This window comes from Mustela nivalis, assembly GCF_964662115.1.
Source record: "Mustela nivalis genome assembly, chromosome: 6".
NCBI classification, from domain to species: domain Eukaryota; kingdom Metazoa; phylum Chordata; class Mammalia; order Carnivora; family Mustelidae; genus Mustela; species Mustela nivalis.
Window position 1 is genome coordinate 82,888,808 of NC_139025.1, and position 25,154 is coordinate 82,913,961.

General features: G+C 47.0%; 1 protein-coding gene and 1 long non-coding RNA gene across 7 annotated transcripts in view; one reads left to right on the top strand and one right to left on the bottom strand.

Moving 5' to 3' along the window:
• The window catches only part of FRMD5 (FERM domain containing 5), a 310,983-nt gene that overhangs the window by 277,892 nt on the left and 7,937 nt on the right, over positions 1-25,154 (top strand). For 4 of the 6 annotated variants that reach the window (XM_082735296.1, XM_082735297.1, XM_082735294.1 and 1 more), the window contains exons 5-13: positions 161-258; positions 2,397-2,520; positions 5,739-5,826; positions 14,789-14,877; positions 17,920-17,983; positions 18,567-18,658; positions 21,427-21,501; positions 22,046-22,114; positions 22,973-23,079. In XM_082735296.1, the coding sequence (XP_082591422.1) occupies positions 161-258; positions 2,397-2,520; positions 5,739-5,826; positions 14,789-14,877; positions 17,920-17,983; positions 18,567-18,658; positions 21,427-21,501; positions 22,046-22,114; positions 22,973-23,079 (806 nt within the window). Of the gene's footprint in view, positions 1-160; positions 259-2,396; positions 2,521-5,738; positions 5,827-14,788; positions 14,878-17,245; positions 17,333-17,919; positions 17,984-18,566; positions 18,659-21,426; positions 21,502-22,045; positions 22,115-22,972; positions 23,080-25,154 lie in introns of all 6 variants that reach the window. The other 2 variants (XM_082735299.1, XM_082735295.1) reach the window with 2 other exon arrangements.
• LOC309867072 lies at positions 12,087-17,383 on the bottom strand. Its single transcript, XR_014312971.1, has 3 exons — positions 15,751-17,383; positions 14,736-14,842; positions 12,087-13,261 (listed from the first exon to the last, which is right to left on the bottom strand). It is a non-coding gene; the product is annotated as an uncharacterized lncRNA (long non-coding RNA).

Genomic DNA, 25,154 nt, shown 5'->3' on the forward strand with positions numbered 1-25,154 from the left:
GGAAAATGGAAAATACATTTGTTCTGTGGTACATTTTAAGTTTATTTTAATGTAGTAAAAAAGCGCCCTGATGAGAATTTTGATAGGCTCATATTCCATCCTTATGTCTTTAAAGCCATCAGAGAAATCCTTTCTAGTTCAGCCTCTGTTTTCTCTCCAGGTACTTAGTCTTCCTACAGATCAAAAGGGATCTCTACCATGGCCGCCTCCTCTGTAAAACATCAGACGCTGCCTTGTTAGCAGCTTACATCCTTCAAGGTAATGACTTTTGACAAGATGAATTTGCTTTTCATGCTAAGTACTGATTATTTCAGTTTCCACAGATGACTACTTCTTGGATATAAACAGTATCTAACCTGAAGCAGAGTGTGAGTGGGAGGGTTTTGCCTGGACTCCCTAGGTCCAGAAAGCTCCAACCAATCAACCCTATACTTGTGCCTCGGGTCTTTCTGCCAGCACCTTTGGACCACTGGGACTCTGTCTGGGGTTTCCTCCACCCTTGGTTGGTACAGTTACTGAGACTCTGGAGAGTCATCTGGATACATTTTTTCGTAGCCTTTCATGCATATCTCGAAGGTATGAACTGTCTTGGAATACTGGTGTCCCTTTCGGAGACCTTTCCATTCAGAGTGATCAAGTTGGAATGTTTACAAATAACAGACACATTTCCTAGCTTCCTAGTAAGGCAGAGTTGAATCTGTATCAGCTGATGCCAACTGGTGTTTTGTTTTGTTTTGTTCTGCAAAACAGCTGGAAATGTGTGCACACTTCATGTATTTGATGCCTTCTTCTTCTGAGAAGTGCAGGCTCTCCTAAGTGCCACTTCCAAGACTCCTCTTAGTCTTTAGGCCTGAAACGGTCACTAGATTGTTCGGGACCACAGCACTAAAAACAGTTTCTGTCAATGATTCTGAACCTTTAATTGGCAATCTGTGAATGCCAGGAAGCTGCTTTGCGAAGAGAACCTGAAAAATGCTTGCCAATAAGAAACTACAGCTCTTCTGTTAAGAGAACTATCATAGCTGCATTAAGAATGTAAAGGTCCACACATTATTGTAACTTTGACTTCTGAGACTCCTGTTTTTAAAAAGCACCTAAACAGCAAGTCTAGAAGGTCCCTGCCAACTCTAAGCTATCCAAAGAGGCCTCCTTCATTTTTAAAGAAGTTGGTCCTAAGTGAGATTTTAAACTCCAGTCTTTCCACCGGATTTACCCTAACGACCACATTGAATTTTTCCTTTTTTTTTTTTTCCCTTTGAAAAAACAGTTGATGTCTAACACTGATGTTTTCCACTTGGAGCTTTCTAAATAAAATCATAAATGACTCCGTGGTCCAAGGTCACTCTGGACTATAGGCCCAGGCAAGCTTTTAGTCTCTTGCTGAATGATAGAAATTCCCAAGTGATTTGGAAGGCACAATGAGTAGATTTGTGCACAAGTACAATATTCAGCTGTGAGAGGAGGACACATTTTCCTCTTAATATTTACTCCTCACTTGACGTATCTCATGGGCCCTGGTTGTGGTTCTCACTAAAGAGCAAAAATAACCACAAAGCAGCTGGCACTTTTTACCATACTTTCTCCTAACATAGGCATGTGCAAGGGGTGGGTTCTGACTGGCTTTGTAGGGAGCAGCACCATGGGCCTAGCACCCTCCCCTCCGCAGAGCTCACGGATCTGAGATCCCAGCAGCTTTAGGGATGAACTCTATCTTTCTAAATGGGTGGAGAAAGCCCTGCCCCTTGCAGAAAACTAGGAAACCTGGTGCTCCAGAACTCAATGGCCAGTTTGAACCAGTCTTTCCACTCTGAGGTTCTCTCCAAGGGGCCTGACACTGGTCAGCTCTGAAAGAATATTTACTCAAATGTATTCACTTGATTAGATTCGATTTCAGCTGAGAGTTGAGCTCTGAGTTTGGGTCATGTCTCGTTGAGCAGTCTGTCCCTGCTAAAATCCTCAAAACTGATGCTTAGACTTCAAATCCGGCTCGGGCCCCTGGCTATCTTCCTAATCAAGCTGTTTCCCATGCTGCCGCAAAGAGCAATGATCCCAGGCCCTTTTCTCCAGGCTGAATGGATACAGACCATGATACAGCCTTTTGTTCTTTTATTGGGGTATTTACTTGTGGTGACCACAGAACACAGGCTTGGCTCTAGTGTCTCTAGCTTAGGCTTGACAGCAACCCCCAGTGCACACCTGGGCAAACAAAGGCAGGCCTGCCTCTGAGGGGCCTGCCCTCTCCTCTGTCTGCCCCACTTCTTTGCTCAAGACCCATTGTTCTTTAAAATTTGGTGTGTGCTTTGCCTTTTGCTCTGTGTGTTAATTTCTCATTGTTTACCAGTGATGATTTTTTACCTATCTTCACAACTGTTTTTACTCTGCTTTACTTTTGCTAGCGGAGATTGGGGATTATGACCCAGGGAAACACCCTGAAGGCTACAGCTCCAAGTTCCAGTTTTTCCCAAAACATTCAGAGAAGCTGGAAAGGAAGATTGCCGAGATTCACAAGACAGAACTCAGGTACGTGATTCTTATTTAGGCTCAGGACACAGTGTCCTGACACAAAGACACAAAGCCTGGACACACAAATCCTGTGTTGCAGCCTCCACTCCCACATACCTGGTCCTCCTGACTCTGGGATGTGTTGTTTTCAGTATTCCACTGACAGCACGAGCCCAAGCCCTGTAGTGCAGGCTGAGGCTTGAGGGCAACACTGTCATTATAGTACAAGGAAAGCAGAGCAGGATTGGCCTCTGAAAGGGATCTGCTTCACTAAGATAAATGGAGAGAGAGAGGGAAGAAGCATGGGCTAGGGAAAAGGAAAAGAAAAACACAGAAGAGAAAACAGATGAGAGGAGGCATGTGAAAATGGGCAAGCCTCTACCTTCAGTCTGTGGCAGCGTGACAGGTGGCTTCTGGGTCAGTGGATACTGCACAGGGCTGGCCTGGTTGTTATATGCTGGGGGCACCCTGAGAGCATGCAGTTCAGGGGCTATGTCTTCAGTACTGCCTCACTCAACCCACAGCCCTACACAGAAGATTCTTAGTTTGCCCAGAATATTCCAAATTCCATTAAATAGTATTAATGTATTTCATCCATATATATAGGATTTTCTACAAAGATTGATTTAAAACACCACCACCACCACCACCACAATAGAGCCTGGGTGGCTCAGTAGGTAAAGTGTTCCACTCTTGATTTGAGCTCAGGTCATGACCTCAGGGTCATGAGATCAAGCCCCAGGTTGGGCTCCACCTGCAGCAGGGAGTCTGTTTCTCTCCCTCTCCCCTTCTACCCCTCCCCCCCTCACACGTGCACCCTCTCGAAAATAAATAAATCTTTAAAAAAATAAAAACTATTAAAAATTTTTTTTAACATTTTATTTATTTGACAGAGAGAGAGAGAGAGTGTGCACAACAGGGGAATGATAGGCAGTGGGAGAGGGAGAAGCAGGCTCCCCACTGAGCAAGGAGCCCGATGTGGGATTTGATCCCAGGACTCCAGGATCATGACCTGAGCCAAAATCAGTTACCCAACCAACTGAGCCACCCAAGGTGCCCTCATTTTTTTTTCTTTTTTAAACAAATATTGTGTAAGCACTTTGTGTGGTATGCTGGAGCACATATACTCCAAACTGATAAACTATGGAGAAAAAGGCTATATACAATGCACTGCTGTAAAATAAAACATGCCATCATATTAGTATGTTACAATTTTTAAAAATTTAATTGAATGTTTGCTTGAACACCTTCCTGGGGCAGGTTAATTCCCAAGCGCGGGGGGAGATATTTTTAATGTTAATATTAAGCTTCAACTTAATATTGCATTGGCTCCCACTCTCCCAGGAGAATGGAGACACCTTTCAGAGGTAGAATCCTAGCGGCGACTCATACCTGTCCCAGGGCTGGTGTGGCCTTTCTTGAGCAGGCCGGCTCCTCCCATCATTGTTAGGGAAATAGCGGCCCCTTGTGGTAAAGGTTGGAATACACATGGACCTTTCATGGTTCATTCAAAGCAGAGATGAGGGATGTGCTAGGACAGCCAGAAGCACTGACAGGAGGGTTTTTGATGTCAGAGCAATGGGTACAGTCATCCAGAAACCTAGTAGGTGACAGGGGACCACCCAGGAAATTTTGGCCACTTTGAGGGCCCTGGAGGCTTGGGCCAACGCCTGGAATGAATGAAGCCCACAAGACCCCCCACCCACCTTCCAGAATGGGGATGAGGAAGCTCCCTGGAAGAGGCAGTGGTGCTCAGCTGCCTCTGGGGTCCAGAGCCCCTGCCACACAGATATTTCCCAAACACCTTCTTCATGCCACAGGTCTGCTGGTGTGGAAATCTGCAGTCAACATAATGCCTGCTAGTGCAGGTTGGCCTCATCTTCCTTATGTAAAAATGTGTCTATTTCCTTCCTCCAGCTCTAACCTGAGTTTCTGGAGGGCCCAGATTGTGCACTTTATTTCTTGCTGTAGATTTTACAGCAAGCATAAATGTGCTGATTGATGTCTCTCCAAAGGGACACTAGCGGGAATCTGGCCTGCTTCTGCCTGCTCTGCCTTGTCTTCCTACACTACCGTATGACTTGGGACAAAAAATGACCTTAGAAATCAGCAACTTTCAGTCCTGCCCACCAGCCATCAGAGTGGTTGACTTGACAAACCTGCCCTTCCTTGCAGTGAAACTGACCCAAAGTCCATAGGAGTATGTCTGCTTCACAAGGGCTCTGGACCCTGATGGCACCGAGGGGACCCTGCCACTGGTTCTATGTCAGGCTCAGGAAAGCACCAGATTCCAGGCAGCTCTGAAGGGAATGATGCCAAAGGCCCTCTCCTCAGATGGCTTGGCACTAGGGCTGCTTTCTTCCTTTTCCTGATTGTTTCCTTTTCATAGTCATCACCCTGTAGACAAACAGAGCTACTGTGGCGTCTGGGGAGCTCAGCATTGTCTCCTGCTGTCTCTTCACCCTCCATTCCCATGTTCCCTTTTGGTAAAGGAAAAGGGGTGGCAGCCACAGCAAGATATAGAAGCCCTTCCTATGCATTCCAGTCAAGATCAGATCATAGACAAGAAACCCATGGCCTGCAGCCAGCCTGCAAGTGTGTTTTGTTTGTTCCCGTAGTACTTGAAATTGTGAAATAGCACATAAAAAACCAGTATCTCTGACTTCCCTTCTAAAAGCAGTGCTTTTAACCTCTAGTAGCGCTGGGCTTTGCATTCCCACAGGACTAGTCTTGGAGCTCAGGAGCAACTGCCCTCATTCAATGAGGTAGCCCTCTCCAGTCTGCCATAGTCCCCACCACTCCCTCCTGTCTGCACTCGTCCCACGGCATTCATTATGTAGTCAGCCTCGGTCTGAAGACATCTGAGTTTTTTTACACTAGACAGGAGTCTTGGAAGTTGGTCCTGAACAGGGCAGGGAGCACCCTCTATGGAAAAACTGGAGTGTAAGACTTACCCTGGAATAAATAAATAAATATTTATTTACTTTTTAAAGAAAAAAAGCCTGAGTGAGCTCAGTAGGCAGGCACAGAGGCCAGGAATCTTTCAGGCAGACTCCTCGCTGAGCACAGAGCCCAACACAGGGCTTGATCTCACAAGTTCATGACCTGAGCTGAAATCAAGAGTCAGACACTTAACTGACTGAGCCAGCCCCTGAAAGCTTCTTCATGGGGAGTTTACCTCAGGGGGGTCTATGAGAACAAGAAACCCTGAAATCATCTCATTTTCTTTATTCCAGTGGTCAAACACCAGCAACATCAGAGCTGAACTTTTTAAGAAAAGCACAGACGTTGGAGACCTATGGAGTGGACCCTCACCCGTGTAAGGTAAGACCCCCATTGTTGGGAGACTGCACTGACCTTGCCTTGCCTTCTCCAAAGGGTGACAGGCAGGGAAGGAGCATGTGCCTACACCTTCCACCTTCAGGATGTGGTTAGCCGGCTCTTTCAGTGACAGAGGCCAGAGAAAAACCTTCTGGCTTCCACACTGCATAATTTTGTGGTGGCACATCAACCTCAGAGGGTCCGAGGCCAAGTCAATCTAAATAACAAACCCAAAGCCGGGGACCCACTTTGGCAGCAGTAGGTAATTTCGTGGAAACTAAGCGAGGAATGGGGAAGGCCCCCCACAGGGAATGATCAGACACCGCCCTGGGACTGCCCACCCTTCCCTGACCTGTAATCTGTAATCTCGTTTCTTTCCAAAAGCGGGCTTTATTGACTGCCGCAGCGTTAAGCCACTGCGAGGAACTGGAACTGCCCCGAGTCGCATTTAATTCCTTTATGCACTGGGGAGGGTGAGACGGGGAACCAGCCCGGGAGGCTCTGCCCAGGGGAAACCTCTGTAATTGCTAGCGTGTGTCTGGCATTTTGGTGAAGAGCTCAAGCAGCCACAGTCACTGTGGACAGCAGTGGAGAGACATGGCTTCTTCCCCTCTCTCTGCGGCTGTATCCCTCCACTTCACCTCCACATCTCAGTTGCTTTCACACTCCTGGTCTCTGCCTCAGTTTCTCCAACTTTTGCCTCTCTCTACTACTGGAAACCAGTACCTTCAGTAAAGCAGATTCTCAATCTGAACTGAGGGAGCCAGTATCATATGGGAATGAGAGGACACTGATCTTTTTTCTCCCTAATGAGGGGACACCATAAGTTTCCAGCAAAAATTAAAAGAACAGAATAGAGGGGCACCTCGGTGGCACAGTTAAGTGATCAACTCTTGATTTCGGCTCAGGTTGTGATCTCAGAGTCATGGGATTGAGCCCCATCTCAGGCTCCATGCTCAGCAAGGAGTCTGTTGAGGTTCTCTCCCTCTCTCTCTGCCCCCTCCTCAAATAAATAAGTAAATCTTAAAAAGAAAGAAAGAAAGAAAGAAAGAAAAGAACAGTAGAAAACAAGGAACATGGTAATGTAGGGGTAGAGTTGCATTTCCCTTGGCTTCTTGGTGAGGTGATAGTTATTTGTTCTTGCATAGGATTTGATGCTAAAACTTCAAATATGAACTTTGAGAACATTCTGGCACTTAGCAACCCTGGTCACCTTTGCCACCCCACACAGTTCCCCTATCCACAAGCACAACCCACTGCCAGATAACCCTTGTGTTCTTGGGGGCCAGTGCTGTCAGAAAATATATTCATTCCTGTTAGTACCAAAAAATAAAAATAAAAAATAAAATAAAACAAAACCAAAAACAAAAAACTGATGTATGGTTATTTACAAATGAACTAGCAAATGCCCTTGCATGACAGACAGATCCAACCATGAATTGCTCAGATACTATCTACAGGGAGACTGCGTAGGACTGAAGAGAACTTCAGAGTCAGCTGGCCTATCTTCAGCTCTGATCTCCGGCTTTCTGAGGCCTTTGTAGGCCTGAGTCTTGCTTTCCTCATCTGTGTGAAAGTACACAGAAGGTATTCAGTGACTGTGCTCCACGAACTGCTGAGTCACTTCAGGACCTTAAAAGACACAGCTGTCTAGAGATAGCGATCTTCATCCTAAGGTGCCGGGTCACCTTCAAGCCAGATGGTGGACAGTGAACCTGAGCACAACTGAGTGGAGGTGGGTAAGGATTCTCCGCTGTTGCCTGTGTGGGTCTGGAAGCTACAGGGGTAGTCAGCCTGGTGTCTAGCCCAGATCCACATGAACCTGAGGCTGTAAGGCTCTTGGCCCAGACCCATCCTTGATGAGTTTGTCCATTATTGGACACAGGCTGAAGAGGCTGCAGAAAGGAACCCCCTATTCATACCAGGCACTGTATGAGGCCCAGTACCTCATTTCATCAACTCCTAGAAGGAAGGAGAGAAGACAAATTTGTGGCATGCATTCTATGGCAGCAAGCCCACTGGAATCCTTTTGCATTATCTTCTCATTTAATCCTCACGCCAGCCCTGAGAGGTGGATTTTACTCTTCCAGTTTTATAGGTAGAAGATTAAAGCTCTGGGAGGCCACAGTTTACAACGCCCTGAGTAGTAGACCAAGAATTTGAACTCAAGCCACTTCCCACTGCTATGTATCTGTAGGGAACAGAATCCCTCAGGAGACTCCCTCTAAGGAGAAGGTGGGAGCGGTCATCTTACTGTTCTTCCAGTCCCTTGTTCCCAGGCCCTGTACTTCTTGCTCCCCCAGAGTCAGGGCTCTGCTGCAGACCCCACATATGGCTCCTCAGCTCATCTCATTGGGCTCCAGATCGTGGTTTCCTCGGCCCTCCTGAGCAAGGACAGTTCGGGAGCATTTACTCTTGTCATTAAGTAGGGTTACTTTGGTGATATGCTCCCAAGCACTCGCCTTAATGTTGCTACAAGGAGAGCTGAAATAAGCTGGAGCACTCGGTGTAATAAATACCGATGATTTCTATTAACAGAGAGGCAATTACTGGGCCCGGGGAATCTGGGGCATGCAGCCCTAGGGAGGACAGAAGAAGAAAAATCGTTTTGATAATTAAATGAGAGTAGAACAACACTTCAGTGGAGCTCTGTTCTCCTAGACTGATTAAGAAGCTGCTGTTCTTCTTGTCCACACTGATGGTTTCTCTCTGCCCAGAGTGTCCTTGTCTGGCCCTGGGACGAGGAAGAGATCCTACCAGCTCTGGGTGGGACAGCCAGAGGGCTCCAGCAGCTGGCTATGTTATAAGAACACCCAGGCTCTGAACTTGCACAAGCTCTCCTGAGCTCTTGGCATCACCCTTCAGCCCCCATCTCCAAAGACTACAGCTGCTGGAAGCGAACCACTGGCAGCCCAGTAAGTAGCTGCATCTACTTCCCAACTCTGATACCTCTCCAACCTCAGGAGCTACCATCTTGTTCCTTCCAGGGGGCCCTGGGACTGGTTGTTGGTCCTGCATCTCCCGGAGGCCCAGACTGTGGCCTCTTGCCCTGCTGAGGTTGATGGAGTGGTCAGACCCATCACAGGTAACCCATCCTGTACCCAGCCCTATGATGAGTCATGAAAGTGCCATTTATTGAGAGCTTGCACATGCCAGGCACTTACATATACTATCTCATTTAATCTTTAGAACACTGCCAAGAACATGTTCTTGTCCTCATTTTGAGATAAGAACACGGAGCCTGGGTGCACAGGTGGCTCAGGCGGTTAAGCGTCTGCCTTTGAATCAGGTCATGATCCCAGGTTTCTTCACCAGCTTAGCAAGGAGTCTGCTTCTCCCTCTACCTACTCCCCTGCTTGTGATCTCTCTCTCAAGCTCTCTCTCAAATAAGTAAAATCTAAAAAACACTGAGCTTCTGAGGGACCAACTAACATGTCCAGAGTTACTGATAAGGAACTCAAACCCAGTCTTGCCTGGGTCTCAATGCTGTACGTTTTCAGTTACCATTTCTAGTCTTTCTTCTGGGGAGATGGCATTTATTTAGGAACAAAGGATGACTCACTATGAATTCTGATAGAGAGAACTGATAGCACCACTGAAATCATCAGAAAAATTTAATGTAAGTTCACTAAGTGGCTTTATGTCTGTTCTATACAGGAGAAAACTGATTTCAGAAGATCTAGGTTAGGTCTTCTGAATTGTCATTCAGAGGAATTGTCATTCCTCTGAACTTTCATAATCAGCCACCTATGCTCCTTTCTAAATACACCCCCTTCCCCATCTTGACAAGTTGCCCCTGACCTCAGAGAAAAAGAATCAGCAATTTAAAAAAAAGAAGGATCAGTGATGACTCGCCCTCATCCCCAGGCAGGCCGCTCCAGGCTGCACTGTGGGGAGAGTGGTAGGTTTACTGCTGAGATGAAGAACTTGACTAAAGCCACTTAGATGGTAAGTATGTGCCAAATTTTCAATTTCTGATCTTTAATGGGGTGACGCCAAGGCTCTTACAGGGTTGCCTCCTAACTTCCACTCTACTTTCTTGTGACCGTATTTAAGTATATTGAAACTGGGTGATTTTCATGATTGACTTAATCTAAAGGTTCCTAGCGATGAGCTTTCAGGGATGGGCATAAACATGTAGAAGAGCATGTGTAATCTTCCCTAAGGTCTTTTTTTTTTTTTGTAAAAGATTTATTTATTTATTTTAGATAGGGAGAGAGAGCATGCATGTGAGCAGAGGGAGGGCCACAGGCAGAGGGAGAGAGAATCCCAAGCAGACTCCCCACCGGGCACTGGGCCTGGCACAGGGCCCAATCTCTATGACCCTGAGGTCATGACCTAAGCTGAAATCAAGAGTCAGATGCTTAACCAACTGAGCCGCCCAAGCACCCCTTCCCTAAGGTTTTTGAAAATAGAGGTTTCATTCACCCATACCAAATTAGTTGAAGTCATGCTCCAGAGAGGGGAGTGGTTATCTTAAAAGAATACCCGGGTTCTGACTCTGGCATACCCAGGATGTCCTCTGGGGTGGAAGCAGACAGAGTACTTCACTGTATCCAGAGGTAGAACCCGTGGGGACTGGGCAATGATGGCCAGATGTCCGTGCTTTTCAGAACCAGTCAGTACGGTGATTTCCAAAAATCTTTTTCTGGGCAGAGTGGTCATCTTAAGGTGGACCTTTGATGATGTCAAACTGACGCAGTCGAGTTTGATGGTGGTTTCCACATGAACATATGAAATACTCTGTGCAAATCCAGCCCCCCTCCAAGGAAAACCACGACTGGCAATAAATCATTTAGGCCATCACCCTAAAATCACATAGAAGTAGTATTTCTTTTTTCTTTCTTTTTTTTTTTTTTTTAAAGATTTTATTTATTTATTTGACAGAGAGAAATCACAAGTAGATGGAGAGGCAGGCAGAGAGAGAGAGAGGGAAGCAGGCTCCCTGCTGAGGAGAGAGCCCGATGCGGGACTCGATCCCAGGACCCTGAGATCATGACCTGAGCCAAAGGCAGCGGCTTAACCCACTGAGCCACTCAGGCGCCCCAGAAGTAGTATTTCTTTAAGTATATCTTATGGTCCTCATTTGACAATGAAGAAACTGAGGTTCAGAGAAGTTAAGTAAGTTACAGAGCAAATAAGAAGCGGGGTTACCATCCTAAACCAAAAATGAGCTCTTTCCACAAGGATGAAGAATTGGAAACAGATCTTGTACCTCACAACTATAGAAGTGAACTAAATATTTTAGACCATTATCTGATGTGAGAGTGGGGTTAGTAATATATGCTGTGTGGCCCCTAAGACTTGAGTTTTTATTCCACCTCTCAGATCCATTAATGCTCAGTCTTGTGGGTACTGATCTCATCAGGATAGGAAGGGGATGGAAAGGAAAGACCACCTTTGGCTTAATAGAATGGAAGATCTGAGGAACAGGTTACTACTTTCTGTATCACTTCTCTCCTCATCCTCATTTCTTTCTCTTTTTGTCATATAACTTGTCCTTTTGCACACAAATCCCAAGGGCAGGCTCACATGTTAGATGGAAGAAACCAGGAAGGTTCTGGAGAAGGTGTCAGCATGGCTGCCTGTTAGGTTTTGTGCTGGTGCTGATGTGAGGCTTCTCACTATCATTACAAGTCCTGCTCCTCACGTGCAAGAGACAAGTGGCAAACATTCCAGCTGCCCTTGCCCCTGTGGACTCCCAGGTGCCTGGCTTTGCAGGCGCCTTCATCCACAACTGTTGCATTGGAAACAGTTTGGAGAAAGTATCTCTTTGTGTGACAGACTGGACTGGGATTGCTCAAGGTGCTACTATTACTTACTTGAATGATGTGGTATCTAATTGGGGTTTATTCCAAGTTTGCGTCCTGTTCCAAATCAGCCAGTCTAGTCTGGTCCAGAGAGGCTGTTCCCCCTTAACTCCAACACCTGCCTTCACCCAGAGGCCAGCCCTGAGGTGTATGGACAGTGCAGATGACAGTGCCGACAGATAGCCCAGTCAGTGCTGCCCAGCTTGTGGGAGGACCTGCTCTTCTCTGTGCTGTGGCCAGAGGCACCTGTCACTGGAACGACTCTCACAGACCTCTGTCACAGCCTCTGTCTCCTTCCCCTTTTGCCCACTTCACTTTGAGCCCAAATCCCCCTTCTCCATGGGACCCTAACAATGACTGACTTCTCCCTTTCTACCCCAACTTCCAATCCCTCATTTCCTAACTAGCAATATTTAAATCTGTCAACATCAGGAAAAACAGTAAACACTACAGTTTTTATTTTATTTTAGATTTTATTTATTTATTTGACAGAGACACAGCAAGAGAAGGAACACAAGCAGAGGGAGTGGGGGGAGGGAGAAGCAGGGAACCCCATGTGGGGCTCAATCCCAGGACCCTGGGATCATGACCTAAGCCGAAGGCAGACGCTTAACAACTGAGCCACCCAGGTGCCCCAAACACCAGCTTTAAAAAAAAAAAAAAAAGTATTTGGTATTAAGCTCAATAGACTCATATTAACACAACCACTAGCATGTCCCAGGAGTCTGTTAAGCACAACCTGAGAGGTACATAGTATCATCAACCCTAATTTTGCAACAAGGAGTCTGAAACACAGAGAAAGCATGGGACCTAGCTGAGGTCACACGGACAGTGAGTGGTAGAGTCAGAACATGGGCCTGAGTGGTCCACACGGGGCCCATGACACTGTGGTCACAGTGCAGGCACTCTTTTGTCCTGCTGTTCCCCACAGAGGTCAGTGGTGCAAGGAGCAGACAGAAGGCCTTCCCTGCCTCCCTGCCCACTCCACTGCTCCCCTTCCCTACTCTTTACCCATAAGTTCTAGCCACCCACAGTCTTCCGCTGACTGACCCTTCCTTTCCATCCCTCTACCTATTCTTTCTAGGCCTTCCTCTCAGAACACTGTAAGATGCCTTCCCCTCTTGTTTTTGTTCATTCCTACTCCCCCTGTCTCCTCTGGCCCACCTCATTGTCTTACACATTCATCAGATAAACATTTCCTGCAGGCCTGTTCTCTGAGTACAGGTAAGGTAAAGTTTCTACCCTCAAGTCACTTTCTGAACGTGCAGTTTCTGGACTTCCTTGGGTCCTGCCTGCACTGTGAGCAGAGGGCCTCCCAGTGCCCACCCTCCATCCAAAGCAGGCTGCCCTCCCTCACCCATGTCTGCCAGGCATTCTCCCCACTCCCAGAGGCCAGGCTGCTAGGTTAGCACTGGTGCCACTGCCAGGGACCATGCCTTTGGGCGGCGCTGGCACTCAGGTATTAATAACCATCACTAAGCACTGATGACAGGCAGGAGGACAATCAGCCCCATGGCTTCACAGTATCTCCATTTAGGTTATTTTTAAACAGCTTTTTGCTACTGCCCCTGGGTTGAAGGACACAATGCTTGTGGCCAAGTGTGAATTCTTCAGAATCACGAAAGACCCTAAGGAAAGGACAATAAAAGCAACAGATTCATTGGAATTGTTTGCAAAACATATAGTTCATTCACTAGGCCCAGAGGCTCACACCTGTAACCCTGACTCTAAGAGATAGTTTTTAAGACAAAACTGCATATTTTCCTTGAGGCAAGGCTCACAAGGCCCAGCAGTGGCCCCACTGTTCTTATTCTTAGACCTAATCAGGCTGAAGATGTGTGCCAGGGAGGCAAACCCTGCAAGTGGAAGAGACTAGAAGAGCCTGACAGCCAGAGCCCCCACTTGAATGCCGCACACCAGGTGCCTGACTCTGACCCCACAGCACCATGTAAGCTACGGCTCAGACAATGGGCTACATGTACATTTGACCAGCATCCTGGGATAATTTTCTGGCCACTTGCACACACACCCCAAGAGAACAGTCTTTCATCTGAGGCCCCTGTGAGAGCACAATCGGTCAACCTACTTTCTGTGCCCTACCCCAGCCTGGCTCTCAGGGAGGTCATTTTCCCACGTGAGGGAGCCATGACCTACAGCTTCAGCTGTACCCCCTCCTGGGTTTTCTCAGAACCTCAAGGCTGGTATTGACAAACGAATAGTGACCAGTGGCCAGGAGGCCTCTTTGATGGTTCAGGCACAGTAAGACTGACGGTGGCTATTCCACTTAGCTGGTTGCTTCTTACATTTCCCGCAGCTACGGTGTGTAGGGCCATTATATTAATAACTGCCATTCATTCTCTTTCTCTCTGCTAATAGCTTTTTTGAGGTATAATTCACATATCATAAAATTCATCCTTTTAAAGTGTGAAATTCAGTAGTCTTAGTAACAGAGTTCTGCATCTATTAGCTGTCACTCCCCATCTCCCCTTTCCCACAGCCCTGACAACCAGTAATCTTTGGTCTCTATGGATTTACCTATTCTGGACATTTCATATACATGGAATCGTATAACATGTGATCTTCTGTAACTGGCTTCTTTCACTTAGCATAATGGTTTTGAGGTTCATCCATGTGATAGCATGTGTCACTGCTCATGCCTTTTTACTGCTGAGTAACAGCCCACTGTACGGATGTACCGCACTGTATTTATTTGTCAGCTGATGCACATTTGGATTATTCCCACTTTTTGGCTGTTACAAATAATCCTGCTATGAACATTCATGTACAAATTTCTATATGAACATGTGTTTTCCGTTTTCTTGGGTACCTAGAAATGCAATGCTGGGTCATGTAATAACTATATTTAACAACTTGAAGAACTTCCAAACTGCTTCCTGAAGTGACCCACCAGCAATGTGGGAGGGTGTGCCATTTTCTCTGGATGTTCTCAATAGCCTTCTCAGATTGGTTACAACTTATAGCTAAGGGCCGTGGGGCTTGGGGAAGGTAAATAGCTTGCCTGTTACCTCCAAATGCTCTTCGCCCTGTGACCTACTGCCACATATTAACCCTGTGTCACCAATGTACAGCTGCATTTCTCACCCTTTCACCTCTATGCCTGCATCACCCTGATGAGAGGTCCTTCTGTGTTGCAGGATGTGTCAGGAAATGCTGCATTTCTGGCCTTCACTCCTTTTGGGTTTGTTGTTCTGCAAGGAAACAAGAGGGTCCACTTCATTAAATGGTGAGTGTCTTCATTTCCAAAACGGGCTTTTCATACATCACCAGCTGGGGAGGGCTATGGTTCCTATGTCCTTTGTCTGTGACTGGGCAGTTATGGTTCTGAGCGCCCTCAAAGCCTTGCATCCATAATGATAACTGATCAAGGCAGTGGTCTCTAACTAGGAATACTGTTCTTCCAAAGGGGTGTTCCTGAGAGCCAACAGCCTCTCCAGAGAGAGAAAGAATGTAGAGAGTTGATTTCTGGGCAAGGTGAGAGACCCGGGGCTGGAGCCAATGTTAAAGAAGCAGAGATCCTATGAGAACTGTTGTCCTTGGGACTATACCTCACTGAGGACTACAGCATGAACACAACTGCTTATTCCCTTACCCCCTGACCTAAGGAAAGAGGGGCTCACCCTTGGGGCAGATAGAAGTTATGCTGCAGCTTTGGCAAAACCCCCTCCTCAGGTTGACCCCCACTGTGGGCACTGTCTGCACACACACAGATGCTGTTCAGTCTCTCTCCTATCCTTTCTTAGGGCTCAGGTGTCTTCAGGCCCCAGGAGTCACATCCCCTATTCTCCCCCCCCCCCCACTCCCATTTCTAGCACGTAAGAGCCATTCCCTCAGCTGAAGCTAATCTGAACTGCTTCCTCTCTACCATGTCAGTTTGGGATCTGTTCTAGATGGTTCTGGGAGCTGATGCAGCACAGATTGCCTTACTGGTGGACTTTCGGCTCTCCTGGAGCTCCTTTTTCTGGCCTGCAAACATCTTTCAGCCTCATCAGAACACTGTATATTCTACTAAAGGCCCTGTGATTTCTGTACCTTTTTGGCCTTAGAATGCCAAGTCTAAGCTGGTCTACTCCTCCCCTGGGCTTGGAAAATGGCTTACCTTGCCCATCAGAGCTCAGCTGGGAAAGCTTGCTCCTGTCTTGGTTCCTTTGCCTTCTCCAGAAGAGCTGATGGGGAATCTGAGGACAAAGCTGTTTCCTGGCGAGCTTTCTGCCAGGGGTGCTGCAGGGCATCTCTCTTCTTGTGTCTTCAGTTCCCTGACTGAGCTTGTGGATAAACACCGCCTTTCCAACGCTGCTGCTCTTGTGCAGACTGGCAATAGGAGCATCAACCAGGGTGCTAATGAGACTGCCCCTCCTGCCCCCGCCGACATGACCAGCCAGGACCCGTCCCCGAGGAAAACGGCCACTTCACAAGGCAGATTGCCACACTGAGTAACCAGGGCATGCCCCAAAACAGCACTTTGCTAGGCCTTCTGAAGTTGGCCCACTCACTGTGCTCTCTGAATGATAATGGCGAGGGTTTGGGGTCTCTTTTCCAACAAAATACTTTTCAGAAAAAGATAATGAGTAGGGTCAGGCCACTGCTCTTCCAGTGAGGAGGACTGGCTTCCTGGATATAACTGGATGGTCTGCTACTGCTTAGAGGACCCAGATCCTGTCCTATACTCCAACCAGGGTAGCTGTGACGTCCCTGGTAGAAGCATGTGTAGCTAGAAAAAAGTAGAACACACCTGTTACAGGGCCCTGCAGTACAAAGTATTCTTCCCCATCCAGAAATCCTGATGCTCACCTGATGGTCCCGAACACTTTTCATTCTCTGTCTTCTCTCACATTCCACTTCTTCAGTAAGTCTCTTTTTCACTGTCTCAACTTTAAAAAAAATAGATGTAAACCTAACCTCACTTCCAAAAGAATGCTCCTTACTTTCCTTCCTATCTTGCTTGTTGAAGCCTGGAAGATCGGCGTATTTGTTTACATATTAACTAATATTTACTGTATTCTGAATGTGTATGAGAGAGACTGACTGACTGGGAGGGACTCAAATAAGGAATACAGCATCCTTGGATTAGCTCAGAACTGGAAGTCAGAAATTATGAGCTCTCATCCTGACCCAGCCATGATTTCTAGGAAACAAGTGTCTTTCCTCTGTCTCCTGAATTTTGGCCAGTAGTAAATTAGGTACATGGTTCTCACTACCTTTCTGCTACTTCCTAGGATATTGAGAAAATACCCCTAGAGATTACCAAGAGGAAGAAAGTCAAGTAGAGGCAGATAGGCATGGTCTGACCTCCTTGGGGACCCCAGCTGGGTACCAAAATAAGGGCTCCACCCCTGGTGAGATGGAAGGGCCTTCAAGATCCAAAGGGCAGCTGTGTCAGGCAAATGGAAGAGAAGTGAGGAGTGGTCGACCGATGCTGAGGCCTAGTTCTCTGGCTCTCAGGGACATCCACCTAAGACCCTGGTCATTTTTCCATTTTGTAAGTGTAACCAAGGCTGAGAGCAGTATGTGAAGGTGAGGTCTAAGCTGTGCCATGTACAGTAACCATGTCACTTCTTCTGATTTGTGTCTGTCCCGCGGGTGACGTACCCCAGTATCCTGTTTGCCTCTTTTACTGCAGCCATTCACTGGGCTGGTGGCTTCAAGGATTTTTCTACAAAAACCCCTAAGCCCCTTTCCTGGTCAGTACGCTGCATGACTGTTCATGTAATCTGTTCTCTCTCTTTGGTATGTTGCCCCGCCCCTCCCTGAGATCGTTTGACATTTGTTTGCATTAAAGTGCATTTTCCATCCAGTGGCACAGTCACCTGAAAGACTCAACTCCCTCAGAACCTGGTTGCATTGTTTTTCATTATTCGCTGTATCTTGAACTTTGGCCTCATCAGCTACCTGTGGCATCTTACATTTGACAGTCCCATCCAGATAATGCACCTGTTTTTATGAACCAAATCCTGAAATGGCCCAGGACCACTCAAGCTAGACTCACTTCCCATGCAAACGTTTCCCTTTTACAGCCACTGTTGATGAGCCCGAAATCCTCCTATCACCCTATTATTATAGTGTGATTGACCAGAAAACTGTGGATTGAACTGTTTCAGCAACTGTTCTCTAAGGCCCCTGCGCTGCTGTCTTGTTTCAGTTCTAATTTTGGCTAAAACTGTGTCTGTGCCTGGAGCCCCTTCCAGTCAGGGTGGGCTGTGCATCTACAAGACTTAGCTGTGAACAAGCAGCCACAACAACGTGACAGGTGCTCTCTTTGTGCTTGTAGGAATGAGGTGACCAAGCTGAAATTTGAAGGAAAGACTTTCTATCTATACGTAAGTCAGAAAGAGGTGAGTGCTGGCTTCTTTCTCTTAAGGGAGGGCTGGGGCATTGAATGGTTTGTGAAAGCCAGGACTGAACCAAAATGGTGTATCTAAGCCACCCAAATGGTAGGCCAAGACCTGATGGTAAGGGATGAAGAAATGGCTAGGCCCTGGAGCCCAGGGCATTCCTCAGGGATGCTGGTGATGCCCAGAGGTTCCATACCTCCAGGAAATGCAGACAATGCAAGATTCTTTTGCTTTTCTGTGAAAATTCCAAGAAGATAATAAACTTTCAAAAAGAAGTAGAAAAACTCCAGATGAAAGTAGCATTTTCCCTGGGGAGAGCTGTCTTGCTTCAGTTTGTGCCAGCTGATGCTTACTGTACTGGACCTGCCAGGGGTGCACTTACTCACTGAACTGAGCTCTGCCCCACTGGGTCCTGAAGGCCTTCTCTTCCAACCTGCCAGCTGCCAGGCAGCCCCTTCCCAATCTGAAATCTCTTCCTGCAGTCCTGGGTAGGCTTAGACAGTCCAGGGGTCAATGTCCTGGCCTATTTTACCCTTCACTTCTCCATCCACACTCAGCTGTTTCTATGTGGGATTTTTTGTAGGAAAAGAAAATTATTCTCACATATTTTGCTCCAACTCCAGAAGCCTGCAAGCACCTCTGGAAATGTGGAATCGAGAACCAAGCCTTCTACAAGTGAGTGAACACATGTGATGAGGACTATCTTTATCAGAGTGAGAGTCATAAAAGCTACTTTTCAGATTAACGATGGGCAGGAAAGTTTGAGAAACACTGAGAAAGGAGACATAAGAGGACTTGGCTGGGCTTCCTTATAAAATGCAGACCCCTTTCTGGATGTCTGTACTCCTTGGAGGGACAGAGTTGAGGTCTAGGAATGTGTTTCCAGCAGAGATGTCCAAGGGGTCTACCTTGTGATGTCCCTGGGACAGCTCCCAGTGCAAAGCACTTGGAGGTCTTTTCAGGGCAAGCCTTGGGCCTAAAAAAGCCCCTGGGTACCTGATTTGAATCATACTAGCCGTGTGGAGCCATTCAGAGCCATAGGAGGCCCAGAATATGACAGCTCCAGGAAGAAGCAGGTGCAGGGCCGGCCAGAAATGTCTCTAAGCCTTGGAAAGACCCTGGGGCTTGCTCCCCAGTGGATGGCCTGGTGCTGAGCTGGGGCTGATGCCAGGCCTTCTGGTGCGTCACTGCCAGAGGTACTGCCAGTTACAGACCAAGTGCCCAGGAACCTGAGCGGGGTAGCAGGAAGGGGAGCAAGGACTGGACTTGTCTGTTACTGAAAAGCCAGCTTTGGGCCAAAGGCAAGAATTCTGATTACCACAGGATTTGTAAAGTATATGAGGCTTCTGTGCTGTTTTGATTAAGAAAGTGGTTATAAATGCATTAGGGAACAAAGAAACAGCCCATCAAGAAACTGGGGTGATGTCAGATAAAGTATGTTTTACTAAAACCCTTGGTCTGGTTTTAAAAATAGAAAATGTAATGATTTGTACTTTAATAAGCTGAATCTTAATCAGGACAACATTAAGACAAAGTCTGCGGTATATTCTGCCTTTGACAGGCCATAGTTCTCCCTCCAGTAACCTCAAGGATCCTGAAGAGAGCAGAACTACTCTGAGCTGGAAAGGATACCATTCTCCTTCCCAGTGAAAAGACTCTGCTGCATGCTGGCTGCTATGGGATGCTGGCTGGCAGAACTGGCCTTTTCCCTTCTAGGGCCACAGTCCCAGAGCTGTCTTTCTTTATTTTTTTATTTATTTGGAGAGAGAGAAAAAGAGAGAGAGAGATCACAAGCAGGCACAGCAGGCAGAAAGAGAGAGGGGGAAGCAGGCTCCCTGCTGAGCAGAGAGCCAAATGTAGGGCTCGATCGCAGGACCCTGAGATCATGACCGAGCTGAAGGCAGAGGCTTAACCCACTGAGCCACCCAGGTGCCTCCCAGAGCTGTTTCTTGGACAGGCTTTCTGAATTGCTTCATAATCTCTGTACACTTGATACCAGGATCAGGGATGAGCTGAACAGGCAGCCTGAATTATAACCTGAGTGGGCTTCTTTCATCTCATGAAGAAGACACACAGAAAAGACTTTTACATGGTCAAATTTCCCTCCTGTTCAGTCCCTAGCTGTCCAAGTAAAGCCAAGAAAAGATGTCTGCACTATTTCTGAAGACTTTTTTCTATTTGTGTCATGGGAACAGAACTGTGCTTCTGTACCTGTGACCAAACTCAGTTTCTGAGTCTTTCCATTAATAAATCCCCCCACCCAACTAGTCCTGCCAATACCCTCACTGGAAACAGGCTGTTTTTCATCTTTCCACTGATTACTTAACGTTCTTTAGTAAGTGTTAAAAGCCTCTGGCCTGGGTCAGCTCCCCAGCTGTGCCAAGTCTTAGCAGCAGCCACTCTGGCATCACCCTGAGCACCTTTCACGTGCAGATTCCTGGCCCTGCCGTTGGCCTCACGCTTTGAAGGCAGTCGGGTCAAATTCAAGGACATGCTTGGGCAAGACACGGAGACTTAATGCCTCACAGAACCCTGAGACGGGTGGGGATGGTATCTCCCAGGAACTGCTATTCATGGATTTTGGGGACAGCTCCCTAAATACTGATGACCTGCTCACGGCAGAGGTTTCAGACCCAGATTGGTTCCCGTGCAGATCAGCACTCCAGGCACCTCAGGGCTTATAAGCTGATCAGGTCTTGGCTGGCTTCACTCTAGGCGGTTCTGTCCAGCTTCCTTTTCTAAGTGTGAGAGGGCCATCTGGGATCAGAGAAGTCACCTAAGAGGGTATGTGACAGTGCCCACAGCCTTCCAGATCCTCCACATTAACTGCGTACAACAGCCTTGAAAGTGATGTTAATAGGCTTACTGTCCAAATAACTTACAAGTCCATATAACTGATGGAACCTATATTAAAGTTAGCATAGTTTGTTCATCTCAAGACTTCTCAGAGTCTTTAATAGAACGTACTTTATGACTCTCCAGGAGGGGGATGAAATAGGAAGGGCAGCCCATACTCTCTTCTCAACCCACAATTACCCAGAAATGAACATGTATCATCAAATACAAGGACTGGAAGGGACTCCTGAGGTCAAATAGTCCTAGCTAGGTCCATCGTTTTATAGATGAGACCACCAAAGTCAAGAAAAAAAGAAATCTGCTCCAGGTTACACTGCTAACAAGTGGCCCAAAGTTCGATGAGTGGCATTCTATTATTCCCCCAGACCACCATCCCTAACATTTAATCTCAGTCCCCTGGTAAACACCATAAAGCACTCTTGGGAAGCTCTCAGGTCATGAAGGAGAGTCAGAGACAAGCCGGGCTGTGAAGGGCCTTTTCCTTAAGAGTTTCCTTAAGTAGCCTCTGGAAGGAGCTGGGAATGCACTGCCTTAGCCTGTGAGGCAGTTGCAGGCCATCTGTCACACTGGACTTTGCCTTGCTGCAGGCTGGAGAAGTCAAGCCAAGTCCGCACAGTGTCCAGCAGCAATTTATTCTTTAAAGGGAGCCGGTTCCGATACAGGTAAATAGTGACAGTAAGTAATTGTTATGGACCTATTTTCAGACCCTTCTCTGGAGAACAGTGGCTCAGTGGTCCTTATCCTCGAAAACAAAGAAACTGGGAACCTTCAGAAAACCCCAAGGTTTCCATCCAGTTCTCCTGTCTCCTGTCCTTCTATTTCTTTCCTTCCCTGCCACAGTTTGTCTGGAGGGTTTAAATATGTATCTTCTTCTGCCCTCAGAACAGCAGTGAAATAAGAACTGTGGCAGTGATGCTTTTCATGTCTGTCTAAAGATTTCTTTCTCTTTTTTTTGGCAATATTTCTGGAACATGCTGGACAATGGGAAATCCCAAAGACTCAAGATAGAGAGCTCTCTAAGATAAGCTGTCAGGACATCTTAGAACTTACCCAGCAAGCAAGCCTTTCTCAGTGACCTAAACATTGGGAAGGGCTAGGCCAGAAGGCATCTCCCACTTCATCAAAAGTATCTGACGCCTTAGACAAGAGCGCAGTGCGAGAATACCATCTCATCCCTTGCTGCTTGTTTTATTATACTATTTATAGTGGCCGAGTTGCAAAGGAAGTAATGGAGTCAAGTGCAAAGATCAAACGGGAGCCACCAGAAATACACAGGTAGGCTGCCACAGACTTCCCCCCAAACCAGTTCCAGCTCAGATCCCAGAAGCTCCAAAAAGGGAAGGATAACACGGCAGGGAGGTGAAGAGATCTATCTCAGCTAAAGGCATGGGGAACAGTCTGACCCCGGTATCTCTGGTCCTTGAGGGAACCTGAGGGATGGCATAGTACTCAGTACCACATCCTGGGTACTTCTCTACTGTCCTCCCAAATCCTGAAGGTGGTCACAGACCATGGAGGACATGTCCAAAATGCAAGATTTCCTTAGTTCTGGAATCAGTCCATTACCGAAAGCCAGGGATAGCCCCATAGCCCTATCACACTAGGTCGAAAATAGTTTTGAGATCCTTGCATTATGTGTAACTGTACATCATGTATATCTCCTAAACCTAGTAACATGCAAAAAGAATATGACTGGCCAAGATAGCTAGGGTTCACCAAGCAACCTGATCTCTGGGAATGGGAGCATTACTACCACCTTCACATGGCACATCCTTGCCACCAGCAGTCTCTGTCAGAAGTCAGAGAGGCTGCCATATGTTTTCAGGCACATTTTCTGTAGTACTGCTTATGTTGGGACTCTACTCCCTGACCAACCTGCCCAGAGACCAGTGGTACCACTCCTGCACTAAAGCAGGTGGGTCTGGCATGTGAGGTGACAGACAAATCTAAAGCAGTGTCTCCGATTGGGATCTGGGAACTAAAGGCAAAAAGCAGGTATTAAAGACCTTTTTAAAACAAATAAATAAAACTTAACACAGCCAGACAATTCTAGCAGCTACTTCTCAACTCTGTGTCCTGACCACATCTGTCTGTGCACTGAATTAACAAAGTTCTCTTTTTCTTTAACCTCAGAGCAGGGATGGTTCCCAGCCGCAGCTGTCCCTCCATAACCCATGGCCCAAGGCTGAGCAGTGTCCCCAGGACCCGCAGAAGAGCTGTTCACATCTCCATCATGGAAGGTAAGCATAAGCTCTGCAGATGACAGTGGGTTCCTCTACATTTTGCCCTGGACCACTTCCTCTCAGAGACTTTGAAAAGAAGTTACACTAGAGACCAGAGCACATTTCTCCAATGGAAGAGAGGTTTCAGGCAGTGGCTGGGTAATCCCACCCAGCCCTGATGAGGTGTAGTCTGAGAGGGGGTTTAAACCTGAGAGTGTTGGGCAGACCTTTGGGAGGCTGTTATTGCATCTAACAAGGTTCCCTGCAGTTCTGAAACTGCTTTCCATCAAGAGACTTTTCACTTGTGTTTCAGATTAGACTAGTCTCCACAGTTTAAAGGATCAGGGCGGCTGAGGCAGTTAAGTAAGAAATGAAAACTCCTAGTTCTGAAGCACTGCAATAGCTGCTACCACCTTCTATTGTGGGGTAAGGGGGTAGGAGCGGGGGAAATCTGTCCTCTTGCTATCTGAATTCTTTAACATGATCTCAGGAAATCTCACATGCCCCACCTCTCTCTCTCTTACCGTCCCTCTGGAGGAAGTGGGTCCTGAGAGGGAAGAGATGAAGTCTGTGAATCTTCACTAACCAGATGCTTACAGCAGCTGGGCCTGGCACCTCTCCACTCCTGAGGTCATTAATCATTAGGAAACTCCTGGAATATTCCCCTCCTTGTCACTGACTCAGATGCCCCACAGGCTAGATACAGGTATAAAATTGAATGCTGTCATTCCCAAAGATGTTTTTGTAGGACCTCAGAAGATCTCAAGCAGCAGCAAAGAGCAGCAGTTTTACTTTAAACCTATCCTGAAAGGTGGGGAGGGAAGACTCTTTGCCCTTTCTGTGGGAATGTTGATTAATGAAAACAAAGAACTGCTTAGGTTAGGAAGGATATCACTCTGCTGCTCCCCTGTGAGCATCATGGCTTTGTGTTTTGGATTTTGTGTGTCACTGACTTTGTATTATCTGTCTGGTATATAACTACAGACTAGGGGTTGAGAACCCTGCCCGGGCAACCACAATCAAGTGCCTTAATTATTTGAGTATCTTGGTTGTTCTATTTGTAAAATAGGGATATCTTCCTTGTATACTCCATGGATTGTGAGGAAGGTGATGTACGTAGAAGTACTTTAAAGAAATTCAAGCATTTATTGGACAGGCAGCAAGTACGGTGCAAAGAGGCCTGGTCAGGAAGTCAAAGATGAGATTCAAATAACAGCTCTGCCATGTACTTTCTCTAGGGCACATTGCTCAACCTCTCTGAGCCTGTGGCCCCCACTGTAGAGTGGGGTGTGGGTGTGAGAGGGTGTCTTCTGAGCTATGAAGTATAACTGCTGTACAGAGTATGAAGTTACTGAGGTCTGTCATCAGACACAGGCTCCTGGTTTTCCTTCCAGTCTTAGGCTGAGCAGGAGAACTGAGCATAGCACTCATTGTCCCTCTTCTTTTAGGGTGTTCATCTCAGGAAAGCAGAATGAATTTCTTCTCTTTTGAGGAAACATAACTTTCTCCTCTCCCTGTGACCCTTCTTCCTATCCATCCTGAGGTTGGAAGCCACCAGGTTCACATCAAAGCTCTTGTAAAATGTTAAGGACAGCTGTCCTCCCAGAGAAAAGGCCACCCTCTGGAGGAAGTTGGCACTAATACAGGTCTAGGGAAGAGCCTCACGCATTTATTCTCCAGCATATGGAAGAATGTCCAGTAAAACCCATGTTCCCAGAAAAGAGAAGACAAGCTGTCCATGTGGGGATACAACTCATTTGTAGTAGTTGCCAAGCAGGGTTAGCAGAACTACTGAGACTCGGGAAACCAGTCCTTAGAGTCTCTTCCAAGACAAGCTACAAGGCTGCCTCAGTTCCCAACCAGCTCTGGCTGTGACTCCGGCATCCTCCCAGAACCTGTCTTCTCCTATTGTAGCAGCAGTAGGCTCTTTAGCATCTGAAACAGTTCTCTTTGCTTGTACAATGCCAGGGGAGGGTGCAGCAGGGAAAGGCCAGCAGGGAGAGGCCACCAAGGAAGCTAGTAAGGAAGAGACTTATAGGGGCAGGGCATACCCTCATAATCTCAGCCCCCACAGAACTTCACACCTGGTGGAT